General features: G+C 43.8%; 1 protein-coding gene across 1 annotated transcript; it reads right to left on the bottom strand.

The window, feature by feature from the left end:
- Positions 1-238: 238 nt before the first annotated feature.
- Positions 239-5723, bottom strand: LOC119912723 (CD5 antigen-like). The gene is made up of 3 exons (XM_038732018.1): positions 5487-5723; positions 711-743; positions 239-609 (listed from the first exon to the last, which is right to left on the bottom strand). Exons 1-3 carry the CDS (start codon positions 5584-5586, stop codon positions 260-262), a joined length of 483 nt encoding a protein of 160 aa, XP_038587946.1. The 5' UTR covers positions 5587-5723; the 3' UTR covers positions 239-259.
- Between the last annotated feature and the right edge of the window lie 13255 nt (positions 5724-18978).

The raw sequence follows: 18978 nt of genomic DNA, 5'->3' as shown, positions 1-18978 counted from the left end.
AATGTCTTGATATTGTTGCTGCTGGTCCAGGACAGCGTTGTTGCAAGCATGTGGTGTAAATCCTGCATGATGGAGGACGTGTACAGGTGTTGATATTGTTCTTCAGGCTGTGATCATAGGCTGTAACCTGTCAGCATAAATCCTGTATAAGCTAAAGATGTTTCCAACAAATAATACCCTGGAATTCAAAACCTTAATTGTGCTCATGTGTGTGTGTGGGGGGGGCTACAAGACAAATTGTCCAGGGGCCTCTGACTTCTTAATCCGGACCTGACCTCGGTACATTACTGTCATAGATGATGTCACTGATGGGCTTACCTGAGCAGGTGAGATCCAGGATGGAGGTAGAGGAAACTGATTCTGCACACTCCCTCAGAGCAGATCCAGACTGAACACAGTAAGAACTGATCCACCACACAGGTCTGACTGAGGACTCCTTTCTCTCTCTTACAGAAACAGTAGAGCCACAGTCCAGCTGTCTACAGACAACAGCTGCTGTCTTCATGGTCCAGACAGAGAAACTCCCTGGTCTCCAGTCTCCCTGATGTTTCAGCTCCAGTGTTCCTGCACAGCGACTGGCTCCTCCCACCAACCTGACATCATCAGGCTCTGAACAGAAACCAGAGAGTCATCAGTAAAGAAGTGAATTCTAGAGACTAAACTGATTCTGCTTCTGTGATTCTTTCTTTGTCTTTTCTTTCTCTCTTTACCTGTTGAGGTGTGTCGTCCTTCAGCCTGGAGTCCTGTGATTGGAGCACAGCCGTGGACAGAAAGAACAATCAGGTTGTTTTGTAAAGAACTTTCTATCAGCTCAGAAACATCTCAGTGAACTCCCTCTGGACTCATTTTACCAGTTTACTGTAGGTGAGATCAGTGGTGGAAAGTCACAAAGTACAAATACTTACTGTACTTAAGTAGTTTATTTCAGTATCTGTACTTTACTTTAGTATTTTTAGTTGTTGCAACTTTTTACTTTCACTTCGCTACATTTCAAAACCAAATGTCACATATTACATTCTGCACCAGACCTCGTTACATTGGTATTAGTCGCCTGTGCAGCACCTGAGTGGAGCAGCACTGAAAAACAAAACTGATAAAGCCGACTCAGCGCGAATCAACTTCAGCCAGCTGATGCGACACGACATACGCAGTGACAGTCCAGCACAGAGCTGGACGGCCCCGCCTCACTTTCCTGTCAAAGGTGAACGTGAATGTTTGATGAGAGGATGAAGAGGGACTGTCCTTCTAGGCACGAGGAGAGAAAAAACTAAATGACACTCAGCCTAATGTGCAGCTGCAGTGAATCTGTCTGTCTGTCTGTCCTGCTAAGCAGCTGAGCAGCGCTGGTTTAAATTAAACTCACGCATTCAGCAAGAAACATCTGTGGACCAGTCCAGACAGGATGTGAGGGCACTCCTCATACATCATTTAAAAACAAGACAGTGAAGTTTAGTTACAACTCTGGACTGATGCATGATGGGAAGCAGTGGATTCACACTGACTATTAAAATGTTGATTAGCTGGACAGACTGGGCAATATGGATGCACATGTCAGTAAATAATAAGCAGCACATATTCAGCCCAGTCATTTTATAAATATTATATATCTGAAAAGCCAGTTTGAATGGGCCTGATGCAGCTGATAATATTAATATATAGAAAATATCTAGAATTTACAGGGGCTGTGGTGCCGTTTGTCAGATTAGATGCTGGATCATCAGCCAGTACGAGCACAGCCAGAGATGTGCAGCCAGCATCAGATACAAGCAGCTCAGACTCTAATGGAACAGTTGCTGCTCCACCAAATGAGCCAGCAGATTGGCCCCCAGTCTTATCTGACTTCATGAGGTCTGAGTTAGAGCGCAGAGGTCTGTTCAAACCAGCACTGGACTTTTCTATTCAGGCTTCTTACAGAGGGAGGATTGTAGTGAGAGCATTGCTGTGTCAGGTGCAGTGTTGGGGTAGTTACTCAGAAAAGGTCATGGATTACACATTACTAGTTACTTACTTTACTAGATTACTCACTGCAGAAACTAACTAGTTACACTACTAGTTACATTACTTTTGGATTACTGCGTAACATCACCTGTGATGCACAGTAACAATATAAAGTTCCACCTCATATCTGCTCAGATCAACACAAATCCTTATTATGATGAGGACAAACACAGGATCTCTCTTTTCTGCTCTTTAATACAAAGTGACAACAGAGTTGTGAACATCAGCCCAACATTTGTCAAGAGAAGAACAAGGCTAGAGTACAGTGCTATAATGCTTAGAACTTTATTTGGACATTTCATTGGAAACATTTATATTTTAGATAATGAAGACTGTGATTCTTACTGCTGACTCATTAACAGCTGAAGCATGTAGGCCTGAGCGACTGTGACAGAATCATGTTTGTCTTATTACAATAATAATAATTAGGCTATTATTATTATCAGATGGAGCCTTTTTGCTACAATTAAGCTTGACACAACGGCTGCGGCTGTGTTTGCGACCTTTCTTTTCTCCGTGAGAGGGAAGAATTTAGAAAGTTGCGTGGCGCTGCAGAGAGCCTCCAGCTGCAGTAGTGCATGGATCATGGTAATATATATCCAGCCAGAGGGAACGATCACCAACTGTTAGATCAGAAACTGCGTGTCGGTCGCAGGCTACTACCAACAATATGAAGTAATACCTCCACCCCTCCAAAGACTTCTTTGGCAGCTCTGCAATTTCTGCGTCCTCGTGAACTGCTGCTGAAGTCTGAGAGGTCGGAAACATTCATGAAAAGGGGCGTTTGATTTATTTTTCTCTCCTCCCGTTATGCAGATAGTTCAAGAACCAGTTCACAAGTGACGAGATGATTTTGAGATGTGATTACTGAAGTTATCAACAGTGATGCGTTCCAGACAGAAGTAATGTGATTACAGTAACGTGTTACCCCCAACACTGGTCAGGTGTGACTGTGCAGCAGCTCTGTGTTTGCACTGTGACCGAGTGGAAACGTAGCTGCTAGAGTTTTGGAATATAAACATGTGAAAACTGAAGCCAGCCTGCTCTGTGTGGGACTGTGAGCTGCACTTTAGGAGAGGTGCTGAAGTTAACATGTGTGGCTTTTTGGTGAGATTGTGAATTGACAGCCAAAGTAAGTCAGCTGTGTTTGTTTAAGGGCATAGAAACAGGTAGGGATGGTAGCGACATGTCTGTCAATATCCAACAACTACTGAACTGTCTCTTTGGTCAGAGAATTTAAATATGACCACTGTTGTCTGTTAATGTCTAGTCAACGTATTTGGTACACAGAATCCAATGGCGGTGGTGGTGGCCCAGTGTATAAGACACATGCCTTTGGTGTGAGAGACCCGGGTATGAATCCAGTGTGAGACACCAATGTGTCCCTGAGCAAGACACTTAAACCCTCGTTGCTCCAGAGGCGTGCGACCTCTGACATATATAGAAATAAAAGTAAAGTTGCTTGAAGTCCAGTGTGAAGTTTCACAGTGATGTCATGTCCTCTGCTGGTGTTGGTCCACCAGTCTTCAAGAAGAAAGTGAGAGACACCAAACCAACAATCCAGACGAGCTGCAGGCTATCAGAGCAACCTGGGCTTCATATCAGCAGCTCCACAGGCTGAGGTCTGTTCTTTATTCTAATATTCTAGTAATTTGAGATATGGATGTTTAATAATCAAGATTAAAAGAAGAAAAACAGGACCTGAAATATTTTACACAGAAATCAGGCTGCAGCACAAACACAAATGAATTAATGAAGTCATTTTGTTGTTGAAGTGCATGAGCACAGGTTTAGCTTCAGCACTGGGGGACATAAATGACAAATGTCATTTATTTAAACCCAAACACCAAAAACCTGAATGTAAATAACTGCCACATTGTTTTTTCTGTTATTCTTTTATAGCTGGATCCAGCGGTCGCGTTATGCTGATTGTTTAAAGCTGGCTGTCACGAGCTACAGCTACGTATTTTATAGTTATAAGCAGAACATCAAAAGAAGGATAAATGCCCAGGAGGTTCTGGCAAAGACACGAGTGAGGGAGAAGCTGATGGGGGAGAGATAACTACTACTACATGTTCTTCTTCACTCGGCCTAATACAATGATTTAAATGTGTTCATTATGTTGTTGTTAGTTTGTTGTAGCCTACAGTTTAGGCTACTGATTCATTTAAAATGTAGGCTATTTGACTTTCTTTGATCTGTAATGAAATGAAGCAATAACCCAGAACTGCCACACTGCTGCTCTCATCACTCAGTTAAAGTGCTCTCACACAGCTCAGGGCTTCATTTTGTTTTCCCTTTGACGTGAACTTAACATTCGAACCTCAAAATTAAAAATCGAACGTGTACCAAACGATCGAATATTTGAATATTGGGGTCCAGCCCTACTGAACACCTGACACTTCATCAGCATGATACAAAACCTGCGTGAGATTGGAAATGTGTTTTCTTCTGACTGGAACATCAAAATGAGCGCACTAGTGTCAGAAGGTATTTGATATACCTGAAACCTGGATAAAGTACATGTTGCTGCTAATACTGCAGTCCTTGATATTAGTGCATGCAGCCACGTTACTTCTGAATTACAGGTACAACTTTACTTATTCCCAATAAAAGTGGCCACGATTATTTTAGTAATATAGAGAAATTATTAAATATTGATAACATTAAAGTTCAATAATCCATTTGTTAAAGAAACTCTCCTCAGCTGAAAGAGTGGGGACAGACAGACTGAACTCTAAACTGGACTGGTAACCAGTGAAGTGATGGTGAAACAGCTGTGATGTGCGCTCTTTTGTTCATGTGAGTTAGAAGCCTTGCAGCAGAGTTCTGAACAGCCTTAAGAGACGGTGAAGCTCCTTCTTATTCAAACAAGTGAAAAGACAGTTACAGTGATCTAAAGGAGACCAAATAAAAGCATGAATGATCCTCTCAAATTCAACCTCTGACACCAGAGCTCTTAGTTTGGATGTACAGTGTTTCTCAGTTGGAAGAAGCAGTTTCTAATTAGAGAGTCCAAAAAACTCTTTTTGTGAGCAGTTTGTTCTGTGAGAGGCCGTTTAGGGGGAAAATACTGAAAATGTTCACACTTCATAAACTGGGTCAGATAAGGTCTTAGTGCCTTAAATGTAGCTGTACGTCAGCTCTTTGACAGGAAGAAACATTTTTAATCAGTGAGTTTATCATCAGCAACGATCTAATATCCTGTTTTTAGCTGAGACTTGGTTAGACCCAGATACTTCAGCTTTATGAGTGAAGCTAGCGAGCATCAGAAAGGACGGGGAGCTGCCATTTAGTTTCCTGTTCTTTTGAATATGTGGCTCTTCAGCTGAATTCCTCTCCTCCAGCTAGATCTCTAAATATCTCCAGGCCACCTAAATACTGTGCAGGTCTTTCAGTGTTTTCACCCTGAACAGCCTTTCATACTGGTTTTCTCCCTGATCCAGTAAAGAGATCTGAATTCTAACACGTGCTGTTTAAAGTCCTACCTGAGCTCCACAGCAGCAGCAGCAGCAGCAGCAGCAACAGGTGATCCATGTCCAGGTAGACCGTCTCTCTGGCCGTCCGCCTGCTCTCTGCTCTGATCATCACGTGCTGTCCTCAGTGTAGATCTGTGTACAGGAAGAGGTGGAGCTTTACTGGAACACAGCTCATTCAGCTGGCTTTAGTTTCACAGGGAGGAGAGTCCTCGTCTGACTGAGTCTCTGTCACAGGAGACAGTGAGACCAGAACACCAGGGCAGACCAGAACACAGACAATGAGACCAGACCAGAACACCAGGGCAGACCACCCGTCTTGGCTCCTCCCATAAATGACTTTGCAAATGAGCATAAACACGCCAGCGTCACCTGCTGAGGTCCAAATGACAACAGGTGAAAATAAGGGAACTTCACTGAGTGTGAGATCGAGGTGCTGATCACTGAAGTGGAGGAGAGGAGAAATGTTTCATTTGATGGTTTGAACGCAAAACGACGGAGTGGCGTTAGTGTTACAATAAGAGTCAGTGCAGCTCAGAGACTCATACTGGCTGAAATAAAGAAAACACGGTCTGACATAAAGTGGAGGACAAAAAAGAGGAAGAGAGTTTTTCTGATTCAGAAATCGAGGCGCTTGTGAGGTGGAAGTTAGAAAGTAGCCTACAGATTGTTTGATGCAGCTGGTTCAGAAACAAAAGAAAATCCAGAGTTTTATATATTATTCTAAACAAAGAGTGTAGGTAGAAAGGTAAACATTATATATTGTTGATCCCATCAGACACACACCTGTCGGCTCCCGCTGCCAACAGCTGGCTGCCACAAACACTATTTGTATTTGTACGGGATGGCACGGTTCCGCCAGGTTGGTCTCTCTAATGCTGGACCCAGTTCAGCACACAGGTCCAAGAGCACGACTCTTGGGGATCTAAATCGAAGTATTAGCCAGTCATCATCACGGGCCAGGAAGTCTTCACGGACACTCTCTAATCCTTCCACTGGCGTTTTCCTCTGCAGAGCCAGAGCAGCCGTGCAGCACTACGCACGAGTGTCACGCAGTGTTTACAGCGGTCATACGGACTATGCTTCACACCTCACCAGAATGGTGGCTTCAGTCAGCGGTGAGAATGCAGATCTGCGTCTCAGTGCGCTCTGTGCGCCTGACAGTCTGTTCACTGCAGCGTGTTTACACACCAAAGCTAAATATGCACAGAGGATGTTATTAGAAACTACTGACGCTCTCTGCTGCAACTCTTTAATGCTGTTTGATGTTATCTCAGATTTTTATGATGATGACAATTCCATCAGTTAGCCGAGTCTGAAGAGGACTCAGGTGCTAAATTCACGTCTAACATCGGGGAAAGGCAGCCGGGATCCTGCCGCCTGACATCATCCTGGCTTTAGGCTGGCAGGTCCATAACTGACCATGAGTGTCCGTGACCACACTCAGGTCCTCTCTGCTGCGCTCCGGGGGCTGATGGAATATTTAGCGGACATTGATTTAAGATTCGCCACTAATTTGGCTTATTTTATTTCTTTTACACTTGAAAGGTGCAGTATGGAATAGTTCTGGCTCACTAGCAGCAGCACAAATAACACCGCTGGTTTGAATGTTTAGATGATAAAGTGATAACAGTTTTGTCACTTTGGAGTTCACTGACAGAGCCAGACAAAAGTTGGTGGAGGGTCCGCACATATTTTTATACATCCCACGTGTGCGTGAAAACCAGCGTATGTAACCTTTTTGTGCGTAGGAAGCGTTTATACATGAGGCCCCAGAAGTCCAGGTCAGAGCAGAAGTTTTGAGGCGAGAAATCAAATATGTAGATGGAAGGAAGCTAAAGAGGCGGCCTGCCGATCACGCTCACAGAGGTCCTACGGTAAGACAGCTGCAGCCTGTCTGTTATTCTGTCATTACATTTTGAGTTATTTAAATCAAATCAAAGAACATTCTTGCTTGTGAAACTTTAAAAAAATAAGTCTGTCGTTACTTTATTTTATTATTATTCTATCAGACATTACATTGTTAGTGTACAGTTGTGGTTGCAGTTCTTGCTTTCTATTGCTTTTATTTTATAGAATTCATATTTATGCACCAATAGACCAAAGCAAATTACTTGGAAGTTAAAACTTCTCAGTAAACCAGATTCTGATCTTTTCAGTTTGGGTGATAAAGCCTGGCTGTTTTTGGAGCTCTGCTCCCTCTGTGCTGGGGGGATTGTGCAATATTGCAACAGTCATTTCCTGTTAGAGCCCAACCGCAGTCTTTGATCTGAGATAACACTAACCTGTCAAAAATAATGCACTAAGCAAGTAAGTACACAGTGTACGCAGTGTACTGCATGTTAGTGTACTCAGACCAGAACACGTCCAATGATGTGTTGCAGTAATCCAGTCTGGAGGAGACAAAGGCCTGGACCAGCTTTTCAGCAGTACAATGATGATTACTGTGATTATTGATTATTGGTTACTGTGATTTTCACAATAACTCTTTCATTACTGTAATTATATGTTATATACACAATGTGTTACTGTGTATTAGTATTTTATTAAACCCCAAACAGAAAATCCTCCCCCACAACCAGTGTTGGGAAAGTTACTCAGAAATTGTACATAATAAATTACTCCTTAAAAAAGTAATATTATTACTTTACTTCTTACTGGGTGATAAAAGAGGGGGGGTGTTCAAAAAAATTTCAAAATCAACGTGTGGTCAGCATTAATTATAAATATAAGTATCCAAATAGGCTAATTTTGGAAGATGATAAGATTAACAAAATTAACAAAGTTTAAGATTTTATGTTTACTTAGAATGTAACAGTGATGGAATCGAATGGGCTTTTTATCTAACATTTTTAGGGCACGGTTATAAAGCCTAAAAATGTTCAAACAGTGGGACGACAGGTGGGACAGGATCATAGTGTTCAGAAAGACAGAGCACATTCAAATGTCAGACAGCTTCTGATCATTCTGAAACAGTTCATACTGGCCTTCATTTTTCTTGAGATGTTTTTGATATGACTTTTAAAGTTTAGCTGAGAATCTAAAATCACTCCTAAATATTTTTCTTGTTCTACCTGATCAATAAGTTCGCCATTCATTTTGATGTTAAGGTCATTTGTTGTCCGAGTTCTTTTTATAGAAAAACACACAGATTTAGTTTTCTTCAGATTAATTGTTAAACAGGATTTGTTTAGCCAATTAAACACTTTCTTTTCACAAGACGTTTGGATAGTGTACTGCCGATAACAGCAAGGCCAGACACATAAACCACAGTGTCATCGGCATACATCTGAAGGCCAGATGTATTCAGGACACACTTCAGGCAGCTCGTTCACATACAGGCTGAAGAGAATAGGCCCCAGTATTGTTCCCTGAGGGATTCCGGTCTTAATTTTACATGGGGCAGATTTTACATGATCAATAACTACACATTGTTCTCGGCCCTGTAAGTATGACTCGAATCATGATAATGCCTGGTGTGACATGTTAAAGGATGATAGTTTTGAGATAAGACGGCTATGGTTTACTGTGTCGAATGCCCTCTTTAAGTCCAGGAATACTGCACCCACGATGTTTCTAAATATTGAGTTGAGCTGTTCTGAAACTACTAACTAACTAGACTTATTGGTCTATAGTTACTGAGATCTGTGGTATTCCCGGACTTAAAGATGGGTTTAACCAGTGCCTTTTTCCAAGCAGTAGTAGTAATAGAGACATTTATAATGTGGGTCAAAGTTTGGATGATAATTTGAGCATATTTTATATTTTTATTCATTTAGCTGACGCTTTTATCCAAAGCGACTTATAATTGCTATACATGTCAGAGGTCGCATGCCTCTGGAGCATCTATCTATGCACCACCACCCCCAGGAATGCTATGTTATTGTTGCCTTTGGATAAATTGGTATTCAGGTCTGAAATAGCTTTCAATACCACTGCCTGATCCATTCTCATTTGCTGATGACAATATGTTGGGGGGCTCTTTATCTGAAAATTTAGAAGCAAGATCTTGTACGGATTTAATAAAAAATTGATTAAATGCATTAGCAACTTGGACAGGGTCTGAAATGTTTTTTCCTTCACATTTTAGTTCAATTGAATTATTTGTATTTACATTAGGTTCACTTAAACTGTTTATTTGTTTCCACATTGCTTTATAATTTCCTTTAGCTTCAGTTAGAATTTTCATATAATAGTTTGCTTTTGAGCTTTTACTACTTGATTTCATAACCTTTAAATATACATCAGGTCTGTGTCATATCTGGTTTTAAGATTTTTAGAGCAAAATCTCTTTTTTTAATAAGCTGTCGCACTGCATCATTTACCCATGGAAGCTGTACTTTTCTTTGTGGCCTTTTGCATTGTTTTAAGAATGTATTTAAAATGTTACTCATTGTAGAAGTAAATACGTGGCAACACTTGTGAGACTTCATCCCAATTAGTGTTAGTTAACTCATTCTCAAATTTATTAAGATCCTTGTGGGGAATTATTAACTTTGTTGCCTTTTGGTCATTTTTATATACAGTTAGCCGCTTCTTTGAGAGTTTCTGGAAATTAATATCATGTTATGATCTGATAAGCCACACACTAGATTGTATGTTTTTAAGACTCTTTCATGCTTATTTGAGAAAACTAAATCTATAGCTGTCTGTGATGTTTTTGTCAGGCGAGTGGGTCCATTTATAAATTGATGAAAGTCATATTTTGATGTTAGTTCTTTCAATTGTTTCCTGCTGGATTTATTTAACCAATTAACATTAGTATCTCCATAAATAAGGACCTCACTGTTACTCACTGTCACTGTTACACCACAAGGATGTTAAACATGCGTGGGGACAAAGCAACATTTACACACAGACTTTCAATTGATAGATATTCATCTAATTGGACTTCCTTGGTCTTAAAGGAGTCTTTAATGTAAACCAGAACTTCTCCTCCTCTACCAGTAACCCTGTCCTCTCTATAGCACTTGTATCCAGGCACATCTATCATTGAGGTGGGGATTTTATCATACAGCCATGTTTCACCTATGCACAAATCAAGACTGGAACCAAGAAGCAGAATTCTAATTTCATCACATTTTGGATACAGGCTTCTAATATTTAAATGCCCTCCCAAAATACCCGTAGGCTTTACTGTAGGATTATTTTCGCATGATTTACTGTCTGAAAAAAAAAATGTCTCTGCTTTATTATTGCTTGTGACTGCAAAGTGTTTATATTGTCAGTAGTGTCCGTGTCTGTTCGCTTAAACTTGGCTTTATGAGTTGTATTGACTTTACTCTTAATGTAGTCAGTCTTAGGGTTAGGAGCTCCTCTGGATCCTTGCGCCAGGCCATCTGTGGGTGCAGTACACGCTGCAGCCTGGTCGACGAGGGCACACGGAGATACTCCCTCTGGGTCCTCCGGTGCCGGTGTCCGAACACTCGTCCGCACAGAGCGCCCACAGCTATTTCTTGCTGGAAATCCGCCAACCATCCCCTGGTCCGCCAGCTGTTGCAGATGACGCACCAGCTCCGCCCAGGCTCCTGCCTGCTCACCAATCCAGCCCACTGTTCCCCACTCACCTGCGACGTACATACGTTTACATTTACATTTATTCATTTAGCTGACGCTTTTATCCAAAGCGACTTACAATTGCTATACATCTCAGAGGTCGCACACCTTTGGAGCAACTAGGGGTTAAGTGTCTTGCTCAGGGACACAATGGTGGATGTCTCACAGTGGGAATTGAACCCAGGTCTCCCACACCAAAGGCAAGCATCTTATCTATGCTACGCCACCACCACCCCCCCTTACGTACAGTTAAAACGTACAGTCAGTGTTTGGGCCGTGATTAAGCTGGATGTCTCCCGCTAACAGGACCAGGAAGGAGAGATATAGCATCTTTTTTCCTGCTACCCAGCTCCAATTTTGTGCGTAATAAACCTACTACGCGTGCGTTTCCAAACTTCAGGATTGAATAGCAGATGGTAAAACGGCCATATCCAAAGTTGTTCAAGTATGGCGTGTGACACAGAGGACTGTCAGGCTCGTTTTGTGGAATCCTTAGGAGTAATCCAAATGTTAGCAGCAAAAGAAGCCACACCAAACAGGTGAGTAGCAGGACTGCATGCTGATGCTGTTTGTCTGCTCCACGCCGGAGCTCAGAGGTCAGTGCTGTAGATACAGGTCACAGGTCAGAGCTGTAGATACAGGTCAGAGGTCAGTGCTGTAGATACAGGTCAGAGGTCAGTGCTGTAGATACAGGTCAGAGGTCAGTGCTGTAGATACAGGTCAGAGGTCAGTGCTGTAGATACAGGTCACAGGTCAGTGCTGTAGATACAGGTCACAGGTCAGTGCTGTAGATACAGGTCAGAGGTCAGTGCTGTAGATACAGGTCAAAGGTCAGAGCTGTAGATACAGGTCAGAGGTCAGAGCTGTAGATACAGGTCAGAGGTCAGTGCTGTAGATACAGGTCAAAGGTCAGAGCTGTAGATACAGATCAGAGGTCAGTGCTGTAGATACAGGTCAGAGGTCAGAGCTGTAGATACAGGTCAGACGTCAGAGCTGTAGATACAGGTCAGAGGTCAGTGCTGTAGATACAGGTCAGAGGTCAGTGCTGTAGATACAGGTCAGAGGTCAGAGCTGTAGATACAGGTCAGAGGTCAGTGCTGTAGATACAGGTCAGAGGTCAGTGCTGTAGATACAGGTCAAAGGTCAGAGCTGTAGATACAGATCAGAGGTCAGTGCTGTAGATAGAGGTCAGAGGTCAGTGCTGTAGATACAGGTCACAGGTCAGAGCTGTAGATACAGGTCACAGGTCAGTGCTGTAGATACAGGTCAAAGGTCAGAGCTGTAGATACAGGTCAGAGGTCAGAGCTGTAGATACAGGTCAGAGGTCAGTGCTGTAGATACAGGTCAGAGGTCAGTGCTGTAGATACAGGTCAAAGGTCAGAGCTGTAGATACAGATCAGAGGTCAGTGCTGTAGATAGAGGTCAGAGGTCAGTGCTGTAGATACAGGTCACAGGTCAGAGCTGTAGATACAGGTCACAGGTCAGTGCTGTAGATACAGGTCAAAGGTCAGAGCTGTAGATACAGATCAGAGGTCAGTGCTGTAGATACAGGTCAAAGGTCAGAGCTGTAGATACAGGTCACAGGTCAGTGCTGTAGATACAGGTCACAGGTTAGAGTTGTAGATACAGGTCAAAGGTCAGAGTTGTAGATATAGGTCAGAGGTCAGAGCTGTAGATACAGACCAAAGGTTAGAGTTGTAGATACAGGTCAAAGGTCAGAGTTGTAGATACAGGTCAGAGGTCAGTGCTGTAGATACAGATCAAAGGTCAGAGCTGTAGATACAGGTCAGTGGTCAGTGCTATAGATATAGGTCAAAGGTCAGTGCTGTAGATACAGGTCAGAGCTGTAGATACAGGTCAAAGGTCAGAGCTGTAGATACAGGTCAGAGGTCAGTGCTATAGATATAGGTCAAAGGTCAGTGCTGTAGATACAGGTCAGAGCTGTAGATACAGGTCAGAGGTCAGAGCTGTAGATACAGGTCAGAGGTCAGTGCTGTAGATACAGGTCAGAGGTCAGTGCTGAAGATACAGATCAAAGGTCAGAGCTGTGGATACAGGTCAGAGGTCAGTGCTGAAGATACAGATCAAAGGTCAGAGCTGTGGATACAGGTCAGAGGTCAGTGCTGTAGATACAGGTCAAAGGTCAGAGCTGTAGATACAGGTCAAATGTCAGAACTGTAGATACAGATCAGAGGTCAGTGCTATAGATACAGGTCAGAGGTCAGTGCTGTAGATACAGGTCAGAGGTCGGTGCTGTAGATACAGGTCAAAGGTCAGAGCTGTAGATACAGGTCAGAGGTCAGTGCTGTAGATACAGGTCAAAGGTCAGTGCTGTAGATACAGGTCAGAGCTGTAGATACAGGTCAGAGGTCAGTGCTATAGATACAGGTCAAAGGTCAGTGCTGTAGATACAGGTCAGAGGTCGGTGCTGTAGATACAGGTCAAAGGTCAGAGCTGTAGATACAGGTCAGAGGTCAGTGCTGTAGATACAGGTCAGAGGTCAGAGCTGTAGATACAGGTCAAAGGTCAGAGCTGTAGATACAGGTCAGAGGTCAGTGCTGTAGATACAGGTCAAAGGTCAGAGCTGTAGATACAGATCAGAGGTCAGTGCTGTAGATACAGGTCAAAGGTCAGTGCTGTAGATACAGGTCAGAGGTCAGTGCTGTAGATACAGGTCAGAGGTCAGTGCTGTAGATACAGGTCAAAGGTCAGAGCTGTAGATACAGGTCAAAGGTCAGTGCTGTAGATACAGGTCAGAGGTCAGTGCTGTAGATACAGGTCAAAGGTCAGAGCTGTAGATACAGATCAAAGGTCAGAGCTGTAGATACAGGTCAGAGGTCAGTGCTGTAGATACAGGTCAGAGGTCAGTGCTGTAGATACAGGTCAAAGGTCAGAGCTGTAGATACAGGTCAAAGGTCCGAGCTGTAGATACAGGTCAGAGGTCAGAGCTGTAGATACAGGTCAAAGGTCAGAGCTGTAGATACAGGTCAAAGGTCAGTGCTGTAGATACAGGTCAAAGGTCAGAGCTGTAGATACAGGTCAAAGGTCAGAGCTGTAGATACAGATCAGAGGTCAGTGCTGTAGATACAGGTCAAAGGTCAGAGCTGTAGATACAGGTCAAAGGTCAGTGCTGTAGATACAGGTCAAAGGTCAGTGCTGTAGATACAGGTCAAAGGTCAGTGCTGTAGATACAGGTCAAAGGTCAGAGCTGTAGATACAGGTCAAAGGTCAGTGCTGTAGATACAGGTCAGAGGTCAGTGCTGTAGATACAGGTCAGAGGTCAGTGCTGTAGATACAGGTCAGAGGTCAGAGTTGTAGATACAGGTCAGAGGTCAGTGCTGTAGATACAGGTCAAAGGTCAGAGCTGTAGATACAGGTCAAAGGTCAGAGTTGTAGATACAGGTCAGAGGTCAGTGCTGTAGATACAGGTCAAAGGTCAGAGCTGTAGATACAGGTCAGAGGTCAGTGCTGTAGATACAGGTCAAAGGTCAGTGCTGTAGATACAGGTCAGAGGTCAGTGCTGTAGATACAGGTTAGAGGTCAGTGCTGTAGATACAGGTCAAAGGTCAGTGCTGTAGATACAGGTCAGAGGTCAGAGTTGTAGATACAGGTCAGAGGTCAGTGCTGTAGATACAGGTCAAAGGTCAGAGCTGTAGATACAGGTCAGAGGTCAGAGCTGTAGATACAGGTCAGAGGTCAGTGCTGTAGATACAGGTCAGAGGTCAGAGCTGTAGATACAGGTCAGAGGTCAGTGCTGTAGATACAGGTCAGAGGTCAGAGCTGTAGATACAGGTCAGAGGTCAGTGCTGTAGATACAGGTCAGTGCTGTAGATACAGATCAAAGGTCAGAGCTGTAGATACAGGTCAGAGGTCAGTGCTGTAGATACAGGTCAGAGGTCAGTGCTGTAGATACAGGTCAAAGGTCAGTGCTGTAGATACAGGTCAGAGGTCAGTGCTGTAGATACAGGTCAAAGGTCAGTGCTGTAGATACAGGTCAGAGGTCAGAGCTGTAGATACAGGTCAGTGCTGTAGATACAGGTCAGAGGTCAGAGCTGTAGATACAGGTCAGAGGTCAGTGCTGTAGATACAGGTCAGAGGTCAGTGCTGTAGATACAGGTCAGAGGTCAGAGCTGTAGATACAGGTCAAAGGTCAGAGCTGTAGATACAGGTCAAAGGTCAGAGCTGCAGATAAAGGTCAAAGGTCAGAGCTGCAGATACAGGTCAGTGCTGTAGATACAGATCAGAGGTCAGTGCTGTAGATACAGATCAGAGGTCAGTGCTGTAGATACAGGTCAGAGGTCAGAGTTGTAGATACAGGTCAGAGGTCAGTGCTGTAGATACAGGTCAAAGGTCAGAGCTGTAGATACAGGTCAGAGGTCAGAGCTGTAGATACAGGTCAGAGGTCAGTGCTGTAGATACAGGTCAGAGGTCAGAGCTGTAGATACAGGTCAGAGGTCAGTGCTGTAGATACAGGTCAGAGGTCAGAGCTGTAGATACAGGTCAGAGGTCAGTGCTGTAGATACAGGTCAGTGCTGTAGATACAGATCAAAGGTCAGAGCTGTAGATACAGGTCAGAGGTCAGTGCTGTAGATACAGGTCAGAGGTCAGTGCTGTAGATACAGGTCAAAGGTCAGTGCTGTAGATACAGGTCAGAGGTCAGTGCTGTAGATACAGGTCAAAGGTCAGTGCTGTAGATACAGGTCAGAGGTCAGAGCTGTAGATACAGGTCAGTGCTGTAGATACAGGTCAGAGGTCAGAGCTGTAGATACAGGTCAGAGGTCAGTGCTGTAGATACAGGTCAGAGGTCAGTGCTGTAGATACAGGTCAGAGGTCAGAGCTGTAGATACAGGTCAAAGGTCAGAGCTGTAGATACAGGTCAGAGGTCAGTGCTGTAGATACAGGTCAGAGGTCAGTGCTGTAGATACAGGTCAAAGGTCAGAGCTGTAGATACAGGTCAGAGGTCAGAGCTGTAGATACAGATCAAAGGTCAGAGCTGTAGCTACAGGTCAGAGGTCAGAGCTGTAGATACAGGTCAGAGGTCAGTGCTGTAGATACAGATCAGAGGTCAGTGGTGTAGATACAGGTCAGAGGTCAGTGCTGTAGATACAGGTCAAAGGTCAGAGCTGTAGATACAGATCAGAGGTCAGTGGTGTAGATACAGATCAGAGGTCAGTGGTGTAGATACAGGTCAAAGGTCCGAGCTGTAGATACAGGTCAAAGGTCAGAGCTGTAGATACAGATCAGAGGTCAGTGGTGTAGATACAGGTCAGAGGTCAGTGCTGTAGATACAGGTCAAAGGTCAGTGCTGTAGATACAGATCAGAGGTCAGTGCTGTAGATACAGGTCAAAGGTCAGAGCTGTAGATACAGATCAGAGGTCAGAGCTGTAGATACAGGTCAGAGGTCAGTGCTGTAGATACAGGTCAAAGGTCAGAGCTGTAGATACAGGTCAAAGGTCAGTGCTGTAGATACAGGTCAAAGGTCAGAGCTGTAGATACAGGTCAGAGGTCAGTGCTGTAGATACAGGTCAAAGGTCAGAGCTGTAGATACAGATCAGAGGTCAGTGCTGTAGATACAGGTCAGAGGTCAGTGCTGTAGATACAGGTCAAAGGTCAGAGCTGTAGATACAGATCAGAGGTCAGTGCTGTAGATACAGGTCAGAGGTCAGTGCTGTAGATACAGATCAGAGGTCCGAGCTGTAGATACAGGTCAGAGGTCAGAGCTGTAGATACAGATCAGAGGTCAGTGCTGTAGATACAGGTCAGAGGTCAGTGCTGTAGATACAGGTCAGAGGTCAGTGCTGTAGATACAGGTCAAAGGTCAGAGCTGTAGATACAGGTCAGAGGTCAGAGCTGTAGATACAGATCAGAGGTCAGTGCTGTAGATACAGGTCAGAGGTCAGTGCTGTAGATACAGGTCAGAGGTCAGTGCTGTAGATACAGGTCAGAGGTCAGAGCTGTAGATACAGATCAGAGGTCAGTGCTGTAGATACAGATCAGAGGTCAGTGCTGTAGATACAGGTTAGAGGTCAGTGCTGTAGATACAGGTCAGAGGTCAGTGCTGTAGATACAGGTCAAAGGTCAGAGCTGCAGATAAAGGTCAGAGGTCAGTGCTGTAGATACAGATCAGAGGTCAGGTGGAGGTGGAGGAGGGGGTGGAGTCTGTCCTGCTGCCCTTCAAGACCACAGCTCCCCTGTCTGGAGACTCTAAAATGGAGTGGAACCGCTATGAACCCAAACCCTCAAAGACAGTCTGCGTGTGTCAGAAGAACGGCTCTGACCAGCCTGACCAACAGGACCAGTTTTACAGAGACCGAACAAAAACTAAGGAAGACCTGCTGAGAACTGGAGACCTCAGTCTGACCCTGAAATCACCCACAGACAAAGACGTAGGACAATACTGGGTCTACGTCTCCAACAGTAACATCTGGAGAGTGAAAACAGTTGTTCTCAGGGTCAAAGGTCAGTATGCAGACTGAGGTCAGAGTTTGTTTGTCTCCTCTGCAGAGAGAAGCAGGAACAGAAGCAGCTCCACTGATCCAACTCCTCTGATGGTGGAGAACCGGGGTAGATATACTGGTGGAGATGGAGCTGATTGCAGGCAGGTGTGGCAGGCAGAGGAGGCGGCTGATGAGGTGAAGGTGTGGGCGGTCAGCTGGGCTCAGGAGCAGAGAGAGAGGGAGAGCACACACAGGGAGGCAGGCAAGGTACAGGGAAACAGAACGGTGGAAGAAACAAAATGAGCAAAAAAACTCACCGTCAGCCGGGCGTCAGATATTTGATTAAAGCAGACTCACAAGAACAAAGGTTTGTTCAGACTGAACACAAATTTCATCTGTAGTGTTTTTGTAGTCCCAGCGCCTCTTCCTCCTCACTATACACTGGATCAAACCAAGGCAGTTAAACCCAGAGGCCTCCAGTGGACCTGGTTCAGGCCTTTTAAACATTTGGACTGAGTGATTTTTGCCCTGTCTTCCAGTGTTGCCATTTACAGCAGGTATAAACAGATTTGCATGATCTAGTTTGTTTGAAGCATACAGAGTCCTTCAGATGTTGATCACCTCTTTAGTCTCTTACCTCCAGTTTCTGTTTTTTTCTTGTCTGTTCATTTGTCAAAGATAGAGAAGGATTTTTCATTTAAGCTGAAACATTTCAGTAAGTATGCCAGATTTAGCCAGAGGGCTGTTTTTCATCCGTCAGCAGTGTCGGGCAATAACGCGTTACTGTAATAATATTACTTTTCCCAGGAACTGGTAGTGTAACTAATTACTTTACCAAAACAGTAATATTATTACTAGTTACTAAGACTTAAAGTAACGCTGCCGGACTTTGTTGTTTATGTCTGCTCTTAGCCAAAAACTAAAGGAAGAATGGAGAATGAGGGAGAGAGTCGTTCTGTCCACAGTTGTAAGTAGCTACTGCCATTATTGTGTCACAGTCTAAGATGTCGTCTATTGTAAACTACCAGCAAAAGGCTTTCAACCACGAGCAGTCCTAGATCTGATTTATTGAAGCGTCTGCTGAAGCAGCAACGTGAAACTTACAGAAAGCTGGCAGTGAAAGCAGTGTTTCCCATAATTAACTAGTAATTGGATAATTATCAATGCTGACTGCCACATATTGATTTTCAATATTTTTACTAGGCATATTTAAAATAATTTTTGATTAAAGGAACTGTATTGAGGAGCATAAATTCGAGCAGCACCTCCTCTCTCGCTCCCTCTTTCTCTCTCTCGTGAACACCGCGGCACAAAGCGCCCCCCCCATTGCTGTCATTCTGTGGGAAACACTGGAAAGTTATATAGTAACGTAACTATTTATTTTTATTACCCAGTAATAAGTGAAGCAATAATATTACTTTTTAAATTAGTAATTACTAGTTAGTTACTAGTAATATATTACAATTTCTGAGTAACTTGCCCAACACTGGTAGTCAGTACAAGTCAACAC

The sequence above is a fragment of the Micropterus salmoides genome, unplaced genomic scaffold (genome assembly GCF_014851395.1).
Source record: "Micropterus salmoides isolate LMB-PRFRI ecotype aquatic unplaced genomic scaffold, ASM1485139v1 Ms_hic_scaffold_2, whole genome shotgun sequence".
Lineage (NCBI taxonomy): Eukaryota > Metazoa > Chordata > Actinopteri > Centrarchiformes > Centrarchidae > Micropterus > Micropterus salmoides.
This window is presented reverse-complemented; position numbering and strand designations above follow the sequence as displayed.

What these genes read in the sequence shown, in the direction of transcription:
- LOC119912723 (XM_038732018.1), bottom strand. Translation starts at nt 5,586, where the DNA reads ATGATCAGAGCAGAGAGCAGGCGGACGGCCAGAGAGACGGTCTACCTG. An exon ending in GCTGCTGCTGTGGAGCTCAG is followed by an intron (nt 744 to 5,486) that starts GTAGGACTTTAA and finishes CTCCAATCACAG; the next exon opens with GACTCCAGGCTGAAGGACGA. An exon ending in AGGACGACACACCTCAACAG is followed by an intron (nt 610 to 710) that starts GTAAAGAGAGAA and finishes GTTTCTGTTCAG; the next exon opens with AGCCTGATGATGTCAGGTTG.